Below are 17,072 nucleotides of genomic sequence, written 5' to 3'. Positions count from 1 at the left end.
ATGTCTCTTGTTGCTTTCTATTTTCTGGTTCATAGTGAATAATAATGGTAATGGATGGGCTTGTCTTATTTCTGTTTTTAAGGAGAATGGTTCTAGTCTTTTATTAATGAAATAATTGGGACATTTGCTTGAGAGATCTATTTTCTCTAATTAAATAGACATTCATCTATTCCTGGTCCATTGAAGGTTAAAATATCAAGAGTGAAGGCTGAACATTACCAAGTGCATTTTCTATACTGACTGGATCGCATGATGTCGAATCATTCTGGTGTTCCTGTTGTAATATATAATACCATGCTAACTGGATAGTGCTTTTTAATGTAAAGCTAGGCCTTAGGTGGAAGAGCCCTGGAGGCATAGTGGTTGCACATTCAGCTGCTAACTACCAGGTGGGCAGTTCGAAACTACCAGCCACTCTATAGGAGAAAGACGAGGCTTTCTAATCCCATAAAGAGTTGCAGTCTCAGAAAACCACCAGGGGGCCATTCTACCCTGTCCTGTAGGGCTGCCACGAGTCAGAATAGACTGGATGGCAGTGTGCTGTGCTGTTGTGTTGGGGACCTAAAGTGTTCAAGGGATCCTTGTTGGTGTAGTGGTGATGTGTTGGACTGTGATCCACATGGTCAGCAGGTCGAAACCACTAGGAGGTCTGAAGGAGAAAGACGGGGCTTTCGACTCCCATAAACAATAACAATCTCAGAAACCCAAGAGGGTCGCCTTGAGTCAGCACTGACTCAGTGACAGTGAGATGTGTTAAAAGACTTCTCTACTGACCTTTGGGAGTATAGTAGCATTTTCAAACGGGGTTGACATCTTTTATGCCTCTTTTATGTTCAGAAAGAGGTGAAAGGTCAAATCCAAGCTCTTACTCACTACACAAGCCTGACGGCTTCCCCTGGATGCACACAGGCTAGTGTTCTATCCATAGGGACTTCCCAGGGCAGCGCTCCCTCCAATCGTCCTGGGAGGAGAGAGGTCCGAATAAAGGAAGGCGAGGCAGACTGGGCTCAAGTGGAGGCACATGTCCCATCCTTCCCTGTCCCTGTCTGTCTGTGTGTTGCTTGGCTCAGATTTCAGGTTCCAAGAGACTTATTCACCCAAATCGTTGCTCATTTGACATTGACACATTTGATATGAGCGGAGCAAGGAGCCTTGGAAGCCCTGGGCCAGCCTCCTGGATTCTACAAAGACAGAGAAGGACCCACAGAGGGAAGGGGTTGTACCAGGGTCAATGGTCACAGTGAAAGCTTTCAAGCTCAGATTCTGTAACGCTGCCCTCTGCTCTTCCTGTGACTCAGTCACCAGTCTCTCTGACCCAGGAATGACACGTCCCACAGACCCTTCCAGGTCCCACAGAGTCCCTCCCACCCCGCCGGCTCTGCCAGGCTGGTCTGACCTTAGGGATGACGTATGACCTGAATTCCGTGTCCTTGGTCACGGAGTGGGGCAGATTACAGGGAAGGAGGGTGATGAATCTTTGTATCTCGTGCAACACAGCCTCCGTGTAGGGCAGCTTCGTCCTGTCCATCGTGCAGGGGCTTTGCTTGTGGCCAATCACCCGGTCAATTTCTTCATGCACTTTGGCTGCAGAGACATAAATCGAAAATGCCGCTCAGGGGTCTGTTCCCTGGAGACCCAGAAAGGCGTTGCCCCGCCCCCAGAAAGGGGCCTGGAGAAGGGTCCCAAAGGCAGTTCCTAACCAGCACGCTGCCATGCTGCTGAGGGACTCTTCACTGTCCAGCTGGCTGCCAATAGGAGCCGTGGTGGTGCAGTGGTTACATGCTGGGCTGCTACCCACAGGGCCAGCAGTTCGAAACCACCAGCCGCTCCGGGAGAGAAAGGTGGGGCTTTCTCCTCCTGTGAAGAGCTACAGGCTCAGGAATTCCCAGGGGCGGTCTGACCCTGCTCTAACGGGCCATTTTCAGGGGGCACCGACTTGATGGCAGTGAGTTTGGCTGTTTCTGGTTTGAGCATTTTTTGGTTTTAATAGGTTTGTTCTCATGTACAGGTGAGCACCCAAGCGGGAGAGCTCTTGGCTTGTCCCCCAATTCTTGGCCAAGCCCCTGCAGAGAGACCATGTTGAACGCTCACTCTGGTGGAGTCCTCTCTCTGTCAGCCGTACACTCTGTCCTACGCATTTCAGAGGGCTGGCAGGTTCTGTCATTTTTACGCACGACACACACTGGCTTCTGAGGGTCTGAGCTCTGAGAGTAATGTTGGAGAAAATCGAACGAACATAAATTCGAAAAGCTTTGGATTTCAAGGGTGATTGGCGCCAGAAATCGTGCTTGGGGAGCTAGATCCCTTGTCAAGGTGTGAAAACATGGGCCCGCAAGGTAAAATAATATGTTAAGAGCCACTGTCAGGTAGCGGCAGGCAGAAAATGAGAAGTGTCCTCATCTAATTCGGGCTCCTTCTCTGGCTTTGTGTCTCAAAAATGAGGCATGGAATTCAGAAGACCCCTCCATTTGTAAGCATCATTCAAAGTGTTGTGTGCTCAAGAGACTGCTTCATCTCATCAACGCCATCAGATGGGATTCTGATCTATAAAAGTAAACCCACAACGAACGGCCCATTGCTTGGTGTTCTACAAGCAGCAGATACCGGCCAGTGTCTCCCTCTCCTCCTCCAGGGCCCTGTCCCCATCTTTCCATGGCTCTTAGGGAGTTTGATGTACCTTCCACTGCTGGGTGTTTCATTAGCAGCAGGAGCCCGAATCTCAGGGTGCTACTCGTTGTCTCTGTTCCCGCCACAAACAAATTAGATCCACAAGCTGCCAAGTTCCTCAAGTTAAATTCAGATGCCGGATTGTCTTTCTCCTGAAAGTGGAAGAGTTCGTGGCCACATGAGTTCAAGAGACTGTGACTCCTTTACTTTGGACATGTCGTTGGGAAGACCAATGCTGAGAAAGGACAGGCACGTCTGGTCAAGCAGGGGGTCAGCTAAGAGGGGAGAGATGGATTGACTCAACAGCCACAGGCATGGCTTCCCAAGCCTCGTGGTGAGGGCCCAGAACCAGGCAACGCATTCTGTCAGACATCAGGCTGGCACGAGTCAGCGCCGACGTGGCCGTAACCAGCAGCACATTATTCATGAGGGCAGCGTCTGCTGTCGCTATGAGATACCAAAATATCCATCATTACCCACATGGTGTAACTATGCCCGCGTGCTGTACTTGCACGGATTGACGGGTACGGGGCCTGGGCACGACAGCGCCGGGGGTACCTGCTCCATCTTGTTCAGGAAACAATCAATGTAGTCCCGAGGGTTGTTCGGATCCAGAGACTCCTGATGCTCCTTGACTTTCTCCAGGATGAAATCCCTCATGTCCTGAGTTCTTTTTATGAATGCTCTGTGCTCTCCAGGAAGATGTTTTATGAGTCTTGGCCAGAGATTATACAACTGAAAATGGGGAGAAACAAAGGGGATATGTGTGTACACACACACACACACACACACACACACACACACACACACACACACACACACAGGAGATTCAGTTTGTGAAAGGAGACCAGCTTATGGAATGGAACACCTAACCCTCTGAGCTATCTGACCATGCAGCATCCTTCCCCGGCTTTCATAAAGAAAAGTGAATTCTGAGCCTCCCATTCAAGGAGTCGCCCTTCCCCATCTGCTTGCTCAGTTCAACTGCGCCTGGCCACAGCGGACAATAGGATGTTAGGGACCTTACAAGAAACTTGAGAGCAGAATGTTCTGCCTTCTTTTGTCTGAGTAAACCCATGGTGGGAAGCAGAGGGCAACGTGGCCTCGATGCTGGGCTAAGTGATCTGCAGTCCTCCATCCTGCCAAGATTGAGGGAAGGTGGCCTGCCCACGTTGGCACTTGCTCCCTGGAGTGGGTCAGCAGCTCCTCCCCCCTCCTTCTGAAGGCATTCTGAGTCAGGAAGAGAACCCCAAGTGCAGAGACAGTCTCAGCCTCACCTGGATTGATCGAGAGTTGAGGCACCTGAAATTTTCATTTAGCAAATTCATCAGGTGCAGGAATCTCTCATCAGTGTACTGGAAACGCTCGTTGAAGAGGATGGAGCAGATCACATTACAAGGAGCACAGGAGAAGATGAAGGAGGGGTCAAAGGGCTGGGCTGGTGTAAGAGAAGAACAGCTCTCACATGGAGAAAGGGCAACATCCTGCAGTGTCATCCCAAGCACAAGACCTCTCCTGCTCAGGTGAAGACACAGTCAGGGCGACGTACGATCACCCTGTTCCTAAGACTGACCGCAGTGCTCCAGGAACACGACGTGATGAGAAACAGCACCCCTGCTGTCAAGTTGGTTCGGACTGACAGCGACTCCACGGGTGTTCCAGAAGGACTGTGATCCGTAGGGATTTTAATGGCTGACTTTGTGGAGAGGTTACCAGGCCTTTAGGCTGAGCACATTAACCATTTGCACCACCCAGGACTTCCCAGTCTAATAACAGCACCCATCGTGTCATGCAGTATTGAACGCATGCTGCATATTCTGTACAAGCAAAGCCACCAGCCTGCACCAGGTAAGAAAGATGGGGCTTTCTACTCTTGGAAAAACAGTGACAGTCTGCGACACCCACAGGGGCAGCTCTCCCCTGTCCTACGGAGGCGCTATGAGTGGCATGGAGGTGAAGGCAGGGAGCTTTGGAGGATTATGGACATGTTTTCTATCACTCAATTCTCGTTCTGATGTCTGACTTATAGCCCTATTTGTTTAGGATGAGGAAAATGTCCTAGTGGAGCTAAGTTCCGTGTCTGTATGTCTGGACTCGTAGTGCTCAGGGGGCCCTAGGGACACAGTGTTTAAAGCAGGAGGCTGCTAACCAAGAGGTGGGTCGTGAAGACACCCCCCAGCGTCTCCATTAGAGGGAGCTGTGCAGTCTGCTTCCATCAAGAGTGACAGCCATGGAGAAGCTGTGGAACAGTGATGCTCTGTCCCCCAGGGTGGCTGTGCGGTGGAATGGCCTCTCCAAGGGTGGGTCTGGGTCTGGTTGGGTAAGAGCCCCTGTTGGGACATCAGCCAAGACACAAGGAAGCCAGGGTCCTGACTCACTATCCATCCCACTCCTTTCTCTGCACTAACTCATCAGATCAGATGCTGGGCTGGGACCCTCACTGATGCCGCTGATTCTGACTCGGCCAGCATAGAACCGTCCAGGTGGGTCTCCAAGACTGCGGATCTTTCCTGTAATGGAAAGAGTCGGGTTTCTCCTGAGGAGCAGCTGGTGGATTCAAACTACCGACCTTGCTGCTTCGCAGCTGTGGTAGATATATAATCGTTTGTCAGTTGGAGGATTAAGAGTGGAGGGGTGGAGTCTAGCTGTCAATCAGATCATATTCAATGAGACCTCTGTGTGGGCGTGGCCTTCTCCTGAGAATTCTGGGAAATCTGGTATTTTCCTCCTTGGAGACGGGAGAGACTCTCACTACTTCACATCCTGGGAGACAAAACCGCTGACAAGACGCATGGACCCTCCCTGATGCAGAGACCCCTGTCAGCGCCGAGATGTTTCCAATGCCACTGGACCCAGCGACTGGCCTGTGATCTACATTCGGCATCACGGCATGTGTTTCGTGAGTCAGAGGGGGACTTTCTAGATTAGTATCAGTCATATGGGCTAATATCGGACTTAGGGACTTGATCTGGACTGGGCTGAGATGTTTTCTCAATGTTCAATTGCTCTTGTATATAAATCTCTTTGTAATTCACAGGAGTGTCTCTATGAATTTGTTTCTCTAGTCTACCTGGACTAACACGGCAGGCAACTCCTAAGTGCCTCCCCAAGGAGGAGCGTGTAGGTCAGTGTGGGTGGCTCATCCTTGCTCCCAAAGGTCTGCTGAGAGAGATTCACCCTTTGTGTTCCGGAGCTCCTCCACAAGGCACCGGGCTTCCTCCTGGATCCTCTCCTCGATGCTCCTCTTCCCCATTCCAAAGTTCCTCAGGGTCAGGAGGGAGAAGCGCCGCATCTGCTTCCACCTCTCTCCTTGACTGAAAACGATTCCTAGGGGAAAGAGCAAAGACCCAGAAAGCACTTTGTGTCCTAGAGCCAATGTTCCTGAGGGCCCATCTCTTGTGTCCACCCCTGATGCCCCAGGGCCCCTTCTCCGGCAACGTAAGGGCACACATGCTCTGTGGTTTCAACCAAGTTTTGTGATAAAGAAAAACCAAGCCAAGCTGTGGTCAGAACGGGAAGATGGTAGCATTGGACGGGGCGACTATTGGCAGGTGGAGCGCATTCCCACACATGGGTTTGTTCCTTCCATCTGTGTGAAAGGTCATTATAAATGGCACGTGAGCTCACGACACCCCTTCCCCTGGGCTCTGGTTTCACACTTCCCTCTCAGAGGTATTGGTTTCACAGGAGATCTGTGATCTTCTCACTAAACTCACCACACCATTTTGTGTCCTCATTTTGCTCCTGGCTCACAATTTTGTCCCTGCCCTGTTTCCTTCTTTGAGTGTCTGGCTCTCCTTTCACACTCATTTCTAAAAGCTTATCTGTGAAGCCTTCTTGAGACTCTTCTGCAGGAGGGAATCTTCCTTAAGCTTGTTTTCCCCCTGTCTTTTAATGTCTCAGTGCAAGTTCTCTTTTCTACCTTGAATTACATAATTTGATTCCTGCCGTGATTTCTCTTCAGAGGTTTGGTCTCCTGTAGTTAGGTATCTGACTGACCTCTCCAAATACTCCCTGGGATGCATGGCCCTTTACCTTGCACCTAGTTCAACATGCAATGAGTTCAATATCTGTTTCGTATCCCCTAAATCAGCAAGCATGTAGAGATTGTATAAATTTTCATGATGCTACATATTTTGAAAATTTAAGGATTACTTAGAGAAAATGATTAAAACTGTCTCTGACCCATTGATTGCTCTTCTAAAAGTCGTAGAAAGAAATAGTTCTACAAAGGTATACAGATGGATGCTGCGACGCTCTCCGTACCAACTTAAGGAAATTGTAAGCCATTTAGACAATAACAACAGGGCAATTGTTTGCGCGGCTACCGTAAATGAACACTAAAAAGGAACCACACCCACTGCCATGAAGGTGGTGCCAGTCCCTAGTGGTTCCACAGGACAGCGGAGCAGGGTCTCACAGGGCTTCCCAGGCTGTGTACCTGGATGGAAGCAGACCACCAATCGTCAACCCTCAGACAAGCTGTTGGGGTCAAACCGTCCACCTCTCAGTTAATAGGCAAGTGCTGCAACCATGGAACCACTAGGGGTCCTCAGTCAACCCTTCCAAACCCACTGCCTCTGAATTGATTCTGACTCCTAGCGACTCGACAGAGCAGAGCAGAGCTGCTGCCGGGGGTTTCCAAGGCTGTCATGTTCAGGGGTGTACACGGACTCATCTGTCTCCCATGGATCGACTTGTGGGTTTGAACCATCAACTTTCCAGCTGACCACACAGTGCTCAGCCCCCAGTACACCCAGGCTCCTCCAAGTCAGCATTAGTCATCCACAAACTAAGCCGTCGGCGAAATGATTATTCTGAAAACGATGTAGAAATACATGAAACGATATGAGTATCCTAAAAGAGATCCGTTTGCCAACATTTCTGTGTACCTTCACTACGGCTGTGTAAAATGCATGGCAGCATCTGGAAGATGATACGTGCAAGTCGCCGTGTGCAGTGCATGGCGGCAGGTTACTTAGTGCTTACGGCCTCCACACTTAGACACTGCGTCCACAGCTCTGCTCCCACACGCTCTATCCTAGAAACGTCCTTTACTCCTATCGCCTCTGATTCTGCATCTGTGTGCAAATTAAAGAGTACATTCCTCCTGGGAACACTATGTTGATGAAATACGATAATATCCATAACACATTCAACTATGTATGTGGTATATAAAAATACTCAATGAATATTAATATCATAACTATTGTTATTTGATGCTTAGGTGTAGTTTTTTTAAAAATGCTTAAACATAGAAATATTTCATTATATTCACAAATTCTGAGGGTCAGTAATTCGGACAGGGCTCAGCAGGGATGTTTGTCCCTTCTCCACGTGGTCCAGAGCCATGGTGGGCCATGATTCTCCAGTCTGGGAGTCATGAGGCAGCTTGACAGTTAGCACTCCATGATGTAATCATCTCCACGATCAGATTTGCTATGAAATGCCAATCAGTTGACATGGAGTTTCCTCAGTAGAGTGGCCTGCATCCAACATGAGGGGTCTTTTAAAAGTTAATGGGAAAGTAGAATTAAAACATGGAATTTTCCCCAGAAACCTTTTGAAATCCCTTCCTCAAGATGAATGCTCTGGCAGAGTCCACCAGCCTTTTGCTCTCTCTAAATCCTGCATCTGGCTCCTCATCTGACATCGCGGTTTGAGACTTGAGACGGCGGCCTACTGCATGGCCCACCAATGTCGGACGGATCAGCCTCGACGGCCCATGAGCCAGCAGCCTGCGGCCTGACCGGCCAGTCTGGGTTCATCCACTCATTGTAGAGACAGGTGCACACGCGGTTTCTGTGGAATGAAGCTGTGCTTCCCTGACCTGGGTCTCCAGTTGTGGTGACTTTTTATTTCCCATGTGACACATGGTATGCACATGTAGCATCAGTTTCTTATTTACATGTGTGTGTGCGTGTGTGCATGTCCAGAGCCTTGGTGGCTTAATAGTTACACATTGGGCTGTTGAGCACAAGGTCAGCAGTTTGAAACCCCCAGTCACCCCTTGGGCAAAAGGCAAAATTGTCTGCTCTTGAAATATTTAGTCTTGGAAACCCACAGGGGCAGTTACTCCGAGCCATCCGGTCAGTTCTGATTCACGGCGACCCTACATACAGCAGAACTGCGCCCCCTCCCCCCATTGGTCCTGCTCCGTCCTCACAGTGGTTCTGATGCTGGAGCCCATTGGTGCAGCCGCTGTGTCAGTCCATCTTGAGGAGGGTCTCCCTCTTTCTCACTGCCCCTCTCCTTTACCAAGCATGATGTCCTTCTCCAGGGACCGGACTCCCCTGACCACACGTCCAAAGCACATGAGATGAATCTCGTCATCCTTACCTCTTACAAGTTTTCTGGCTGGCCTTACCCCAACCCGACGTGGTTCTGCTTTTGGCAGTCCAGCGGGCTTCAGTGCTCCTCATTCGCACCATCGCGCAAAGCATCCTCATCCCATGTCCAACTCTCTCGTGCCTAAGACGTCAACAAGCTGCACAACTTATTTTTAAATTGAATCGCCTCAGTGCATCCCAACAAGTTTGTTGTATTTGCACTCCTCAGTGAAGGAATGTATGTCTAGTTATACTTTCTATTTCTTTTAAAAATCATTTTATTCATACATCCATCCATTGTGTCAAGCACATTTGTTGCCACCATCATTCTCAAATTGTTTTCTTCCTACTTCAGCCCTTGGTATCAGCTCTACTTTTTTCCCCTCTCTCAATCTCCCTCTGTCACAACCCCTTGATAACTTATAAATTATGATTATTTTGTCATGTCTCCCTTCACTCACTTTTCTGTTGTCTGTCTCCCAGGGAATAGGTTATACATAGTTCATTGTGATTGTTTCCCCCTTTCTATACCACCTTCCCTCCCGGTATCACCCCTCTTAACACTGGTCCTGAGGGGTTCATCCGTCCTGGCTTCCTTGTGTTTCCAGCTCTTATCTGTACTAGTGTACATCCCCTGGTCTAGCTGGATTTGTAAGGTAGAATTGGGATCATGATAATGATGTGGAAGAAGCATTGAAGAACTAGAGGAAAGCTGTGTGTTTCATTGGTACTACACTGCATTCTGAATGGCTCCTCTCCTCCCTACAACCCTTCTGTAAGGGGATGTCCAGGTGGGTTTCCAGTCTCCATTCCACTCTGCATACCCCTCATTCACAATTATATGATTTTTTGTTCTTTGATGCCTGATACCTGATCCCAGCGACACCTCACGATCACACAGGCTGGTGTGATTCTTCAATATGGGCTTTGTTGCTTTTCAGCTAGATGGCCACTTATTTATTATTAAGTCTTTTAGATCCCAGATGCTATCTCTTCTGATAGCTGGGGACCATCAGCTTTCTTCACCACATTTGCCAATGCGCCCATTTTGTCTGCAGTGACCGTATTCAGAAGGTGAGCATCATGGAATGCCAGTATAATAAAGCTGCGGCCTGCACCAGGGAACCTTCCTGTCCCAGAGAGTCCAGGCTTCTCCCCTGGGTCCCTAACTCTGACCAGGACGCCTCTCAGGGTTACCGGGCCACTTCCTATCTGATACGTGGGGACAGAGACCAGGAGACATCCTTCTCCCTTTACCCATACCCCTTGCAGTTTGAGAAAACATGGGAAATGCTCTGTCTAAGTCTCCTAAGGATAGTCCTTTGGGATGCTTGCTGGCCAATCTCACCAAGCTGGGCCTGGCTCCAGACATTCGCCCCAAATGTCTAGTCTTTTTCTGTAACCAAGTGTGGCTACAATACCAATTAGACAATGGGTCTAACTGGCCAGAAATTGGTACTTTCGATTTTAACATTCTCTGCGACCTCTACAATTTTTGTCAACAAACTGACAAGTGGTCAGAAGTCCCATATGTTCAGGGCTTTTTCTTTTTTTCCTCCCATCCCTCTCTACTACCTGTCGCCCTGCTCAAGTTCTCTTTGCCAAACGCTCTCGTAATCAGGCCCCTGAGCGTGCTCCCCCTCATCTTTCTCTGAACCCTCTGAATCCTTTTCTGCACCCCCAGTAAAATCTCCTCCAAATTCTGAGTGTCCCTCACTACCACCTCCTTCTGCTACCCTCTCACTCCCAGAAACTGAGGCGGCTGCATCCCCAACACTTTTGCCCTCTCTGAAGCCCCGAACCCTTCAGACTCCCTAGAATCTCTCTCTCTCTCCCCCTTTCCTGGCTTCCTCCATACTCAACCTCCTCTGAAGCGACACCCGAAACCTCCCAAATTCTCCCATTGCCAGCTACACCTGTTCCCACCATACCCTTGTCTGTCCGCTCCAGGAGGTTGCGGGGGCAGAAAAGCCAGTCAGGGTCCATACACTGTTCTCCCCAATGGACCTCTCCCAAATAAAAAAGTGGTAAGTGTTTTCTCACAAAACCCTATCACCTTTATTAAAGAGTTCCAATTCCTTACTCAGGCTTAGGACCTCACTTAACATGATATTTAAACTTTACAAAGCTGAGGATGGCCCTCAGACCCCCTTCCATGACCTGGTCAATATGGCATTTAAAGGTTTAACTCCTGAGATGAACAGGCTAAGGCAGTTTATGAATCCCAAGCCCACCAAGGGGCAAGCGGGCAAGCCCAAGTCTTGATTGCCGCCCTGAGGTCAACTGGAGGGGTCAGAAGACACCAGGCAGCAACAACTCTAACCATGCCTCTAACTGGCCCCTGCCAGGACCTTGTTTTAAATATGACACTGGGCTAAACATTGCCCACAGCCCCGACTACCAAGTAAACCTTGTCCGCTATGCGGTCAGCAGGGCCATTGGGGAAGCGACTACCCCTCGGTGCCTAGCCACAGAGCCACAGAGGGACTGTCCCTCCAAACCCCGACCCACCATTAGCACTGCTGTTCCTGGCCACCAAAGATGATTGAAGACACCCTGACTCAATGAACCCGGTGACCCTCGCTGAGCCTCAGGCAACAATCAAGGTAGTGGGTAAACTAGTCTCCTTTTTGGTGGACACAGGAGCTGCCTTCTCTGTCCACCCTTCCTTCTCAGGCCCCACCTCTCCTTTCCTGGTCATGGTTGTAGGTATAACCCCTAGTGACACATCCTTTGTTCTAGATATAGAAAACTCCCCTCTTTAACACTCCTTTTTACTAATGCAGTAATGACTTGCACTGTTACTAGGTAGAAATCTCCTTTCCGAGTTGGGAGTTAGTTTTCAGTGGAGCTGTTTGCTATCCACTTCTCCCTCCCCAACTTCCTTTTGCTAACGGTTTGCACCACTGAACCTCAGTCTGCACCCTCCCCCAACCCACTTCCACATTATGTAAACCCAGAAGTGTGGAACACTTCCCAATCTGTTGTTGCAAGACATCACCACCCTGTTTTTATTCACCTTAAAAATCCATCCACCTTCCCATCTTGCTCCCAATTTCTAATCTCCTTCACTCACCCTAAGGGCCTGAAGCTGATCATTCAACACCTTGTCACTAACCAACTCATTGTACCTGCTCACTCTCCATGTAATACCCCTGTCTTGCGTGTCAAGAAGGCAGAGGGGTCCTATCACCTAGTACAGGACTTGTGTCTTATCAATGAAGTCATAGTCCCCATCCACCCTGTAGTCCCTAACACATACACTGTTCTGTCCCGCATTCCACCTATACAACCCATTTTACTGTACTCGATCTAAAAGATGCTTTCTTTACAATTCCCCTGGACCTTGCTTCTAGTTTCTCTTTGCCTTCACTTGGGAGGACCCAGACACCGGAACTGCCTCTCAGGATACGTGGTCCATTTTACATCAGGGCTACCGCAACTCCCCCTACTTGTTTGGCCAAGCGCTAACCATTGACCTCTTACACTGTCCTCTCCACCGTCCACCTTGCTAGAGTACACAGATGACCTGCCACTGTGTAGCCCATCCAAAACCAGTTCACTAGAACACACACCCAAGTCGTAAACTACTTAGCTTCCAAAGGCTACCAAGTGCTACACGCTAAGGCCCAACTCTCTCACCCAACCATTACCTACTTAGCCCTACAACTTACTCCCACCACCCGGGAACTCACAGCAGACCAGCGCCAAGTGGTGAGAGAGCTCTGAGCTCTAGAAACCACACACCAAATACTTTCCTACTTAGGCTTTGTAGGATTTTTCTGACACTGGATTCCTAACTTCTCCTTATTAGTTAAACCACTCTACGAAGCTGCTAAGGCTACTCCTGTTGGTCCTTTAGACCCTCCCCAGTTAGCCAAAGCAGCCTTTAACAAACTCCAACATACTATCCTTCTATCCCCACCTTTACATTTACCAAATCTTTTTTTACTTTGCACAGATGCAAAACAAGGTATAGCAATTGGAGTCCTAACAGCCCTTGGGTCCTGCTCTACCCCATGTAGCTTATCTGTACAAACAGTTAGATACAACAGTCAGAGGCTGGCAATGGTGGCTCTGGGCCATGGCGGCAGCTGCCCCCCTTACCAAAGAAGGCCTCAAGCTAACATTGTGAGAGGCTATCCAGACGTTATCCACCCACAAACTGCAGGACCTCCTCTCACATAGAGTCCTCTTTTTGCTGTCTTCAAGCCGCTTACAGGAAATCCCAATCATGTTTATTGAAAACACAAGAAAATGTTTATTGGGAACCCTGTGCCACGCTCCCTCTTTAAACCCAGCAACCCTGGCCTCATCTCCCAGACATGCCAGAACCTAGCAGTCACTCCTGTCCACAAGGAATTGAAGAACTAGCACTACCCTGACCTAAACTCTCAGACCAACCCTATTCTAATCCAGATCTGACTTTGTTTGATGATGGTAGCTCTGTTGTAGACACCCAAGGACAATGAGCAGCCCCCTATACTGTTGTCTCCCTTGACCAGGTCTGGGAAGTTGCATGTTTCCCAGTCAGGACCACCTCTAAAAAAGCAGAGCTCATTTCTCTCACTCGAACTCTCCACTTAGCTAAAAGAAAAACAGCTAATATCTATTCAGACTCTAAGTATGTGTTCCTCATAGCTCACTGTCACGCCACCATTTGGAAAAAACAGGGATTTCTTACAACCAAGGGGTCCCTCATTGTAAACAGTAAATTAATAGCTAATCTCTTACGGGCTCTTCAGCTACCAACAAAAGTGGCTATAATCCATTGCAGAGAACACCAGACCTATAACTCACTTGTCACACTGGGCAAGGACAAAGCAGACACTACTGCAAGGGACCTCCCTACCAGCCCTGCTAACCCAGCTCCAATTCTCTGCATTACCATCCCTGAGGTCCAATCCTCTTACACACGCCAAGAAGAAGCCACCCTAACCCAGAAGAGGGGACAGAAAACCCTGAAGTTATTCGCAGCCAAATAGCATTACCAACACAGCAAGCTGAACACCTCCTACACCAAACACATACCTTTCTACACATAGTACCTCGTGCCCTTCATTCACAGGATGGGTGGAAGCCTTCCCCACCAAATGGGAGAGAGGAGACACAGTCATAGTCATTTTACTAACCCAAATCATTCCCAGGTTTGTCCTCCCCAACTCTATACAAACTTATAACTGTCCCTGCTTCATATCCCAAATCATACAACAAGTCTCACTCTCCCTAAACATTAAGTGGCCCTTACACATTCCATACAGGCCTCAATCCTCTGCAAAAGTTGAAAAAATGAATGGAATTATAAAAAACCACTTGTCTAAACTGTCCCTAAAACGTCGCTGTTCATAGGTGGACCTACTCCCCATTGTCTTAATTCTAATTCAATCCACCCCTAGCTCCCCTTCCTTTTTTATTTTTTGTTGACATTTTAGAATGCTCACTTTTTTTTCTTCAAACACACATCAAACAATCTTAAAATTAACTGAAGTCATTAGTTATAAGGGTAACACAAGATTAATTCAGCATCCTATCATTTACTGGTTCTTAGTCCCGGTAGGGATTGCCTTCATCCGTGTCCTCACCCAGGTAGAGTTGGAGAGAGCTGGAGCTGATATCTCCTCTTTGGTTCCTAGTGCAGTCCCTTTTATTTCTATTTTTTAAACGTTTTATTAGGGGCTCATATAACTCTTATCACAATCCATACATACATCAATTGTGTAAACCACATCTGTACATTCATTGCACTCTTCATTTTCTTTTTTTAATCTTTTATTGGGGCTCATAAGGCTCTTATCACAGTCTGTACATACATCAATTGAGACACTCTTCATTTTCAAAACATTTGCTCTTCACTTAAGCCCTTGGCATCAAGTCCTTTCCCCCCACCTCCCTCCCTGCTCCTCACTCCCTCACGAGCCCTTGATAATTTATAAATTATTATTTTGTCATTTCTTGCCCTGTCCGACGTCTACCTTCACACCCTTTTCTGTTGTCCGTCCCCCAGGGAGGAGGTCACATGTAGAGCTTGTAATTGATTCCCTCTTTCCAACCCACTCTCCCTCTACCCTCCCAGTATCGCCACTCACACCACTGGTCCTGGAGGTATCATCCGCCCTGGATTCCCTGTGCTTCCAGCTCCTATCTGCACCAGTGTACATCCTCTGCTCTATCCAGACTTGCAAGGTAGAGTTCAGATCATGATAGTCGGGGGATGGGGGAAGCATTTAGGAACTAGAGGAAAGATGTATTCTTCATCGGTGCTACATCACACCCTGACTGACTCATCTCCTCCCCTAGACCCCTCTGTGAGGGGAGCTCCAGTGGCCGACAAAGGGGCTTTGGGTCTCCACTCTGCACTTCTCCCTTCATTCACTATGGTAAGACTTTTTTGTTCTGACTATGCCTTATACCTGATCCCTTTGACACCTCATGATCGCACAGGCTGGTGTGCTTCCATGTGGGCTTTGTTGCTTCTGAGCCTTTACCTTCAAGCCTTTAAGACCCCAGACACTACACCTTCTGATAGTTGGGCACCATCAGCTTTCTTTGCCACATTTGCTTATGCATCCTTTTGTCCTCAGCGATGTATCATGGAGGTGTGCACCCAATGATATGATTTTTTTTGTTCTTTGATGCCTGATAACTGAACCCTTCGGAACCCCGTAATCGCACATGCTGATGCGTTCTTCCATGTGGGCTTTGTTACTTCTGAGCTAGATGGCCGCTTTTTTATCTTCAAATTTTTAAGAGTCCAGAGGCTATCTCTTTTGATAGGCGGGCACCATCAGCTTTCTTCACCACATTTGCTTGTTCACCGCTTTGACTTCAGCGGTTATGTCGGGCGAGTGAGCATCATAGAATGCCAATTTAATAGAAGAAAGTATTCATGCATTGAGCTCCCTTTCCTATCAAAGCCCTTTTGAGCTTCTATATGGCAGGCCCTTTCTTATAAACCACAGCATACCAATCCAAACACCACCACTAGCAAACTATTTACCTTTTCTTTCTCTTTTAAGGAAACTGCTCCAGGAGCATGCAGACCGGTGTCTGCCCACCCCTGATCCTACATGGCCTGACTTGCCGGTGATCAGTCCGGGAGACTCTGTCCTGCTGAAAGAACTTAACCCTCAGCCTTTGTAGCCTAAGTGGACAGGACCATACACAATCGTCCTCACCACCCCCGGGGCTCTCAAAATCCTCAGTGGCCCTAACTGGCATCAACTCACCAGAGTGAAGCTAGCCCCCAACACAAATCATGCCCGGTATTCAACCCAAGTTGTGGGGCCTACTACCCTATGCTTTACTAAGGTGCCTCCTGTTTCCAATACCTAATGCAGCTTGTGCTTTGTGGTATAAACAAAGAGAATTGCCTTTCCCGTGCCCATCTTCCACCCTAACAAGCCCAGGGTCTTCTGTGTGGCCATTTGTTGTTTGAGAAACCTATCAAGGCAAACCGCATGTTGTCAGCAAAGCACACTGTGGTCGGAGTGGATGTCAGGGAACAGTCTGCATCCCATTTAACTGGACTGACCTCTCCTCCAGAGTCGCAAACGCAGTTGGTTATGACTTTGAAAGTAAAGTTGACCCTCTAATGCTCTGCTTTCTTTATGATCAGGTCAAAGACACCTGTAAACAGTGGCCTGACCAGTACAAGGGGTGTCCTGATTGGTCGTGCAAATACCACTTAGACTTTTTCAGTTCCAATGTCTTCACCACCATTAAGTGAGGAAAGTATAAACTCTATATGTCAGTTACCTGGGACCCAAGATGGGGGAACGTGTTGGGAGGGAGGTCTGTGTTACTACCACTGGGGCAAGGAACCCAGAGCCACCCTGAAAATCCACAGATAATATATCCAGATTCCCCCCTCCAAGAAGCTAGATGAAATTGCTGAAGAAATAGGAAACCTATAACTTCATCTATTAACCCAAGTAACAAAAAAAGACCATAACCCTCACCCTTTCAAGTGGGTGAAGCTGCTCTAGGAAGCAGCCCTCTTATTACATGCTTCTGGGATGGAAAACTGATCCTGCTTTCTCTGGGCTTCCCTCCAACGTGCATTGTTGCCAGCTGTTC

The 17,072-nt window shown here is 48.4% G+C and overlaps 1 protein-coding gene across 1 annotated transcript in view; it reads right to left on the bottom strand.

Moving 5' to 3' along the window:
* Nucleotides 1-17,072, bottom strand: part of LOC142428889 (cytochrome P450 2C23-like) — a 39,255-nt gene that overhangs the window by 10,238 nt on the left and 11,945 nt on the right. Inside the window, exons 3-7 of the mRNA XM_075533784.1 lie at nucleotides 5,845-5,994; nucleotides 3,945-4,105; nucleotides 3,226-3,402; nucleotides 2,678-2,819; nucleotides 1,397-1,584 (exon numbers count right to left, since the gene is read on the bottom strand). Coding sequence (XP_075389899.1) covers nucleotides 1,397-1,584; nucleotides 2,678-2,819; nucleotides 3,226-3,402; nucleotides 3,945-4,105; nucleotides 5,845-5,994 — 818 coding nt within the window. The remainder of the gene's footprint in view (nucleotides 1-1,396; nucleotides 1,585-2,677; nucleotides 2,820-3,225; nucleotides 3,403-3,944; nucleotides 4,106-5,844; nucleotides 5,995-17,072) is intronic.

This window comes from Tenrec ecaudatus, chromosome 16, assembly GCF_050624435.1.
Source record: "Tenrec ecaudatus isolate mTenEca1 chromosome 16, mTenEca1.hap1, whole genome shotgun sequence".
NCBI classification, from domain to species: Eukaryota; Metazoa; Chordata; class Mammalia; order Afrosoricida; family Tenrecidae; genus Tenrec; species Tenrec ecaudatus.
The sequence above is the reverse complement of the archived record's forward strand: the minus strand, read 5'-3'. Positions and strand labels throughout refer to the sequence as shown.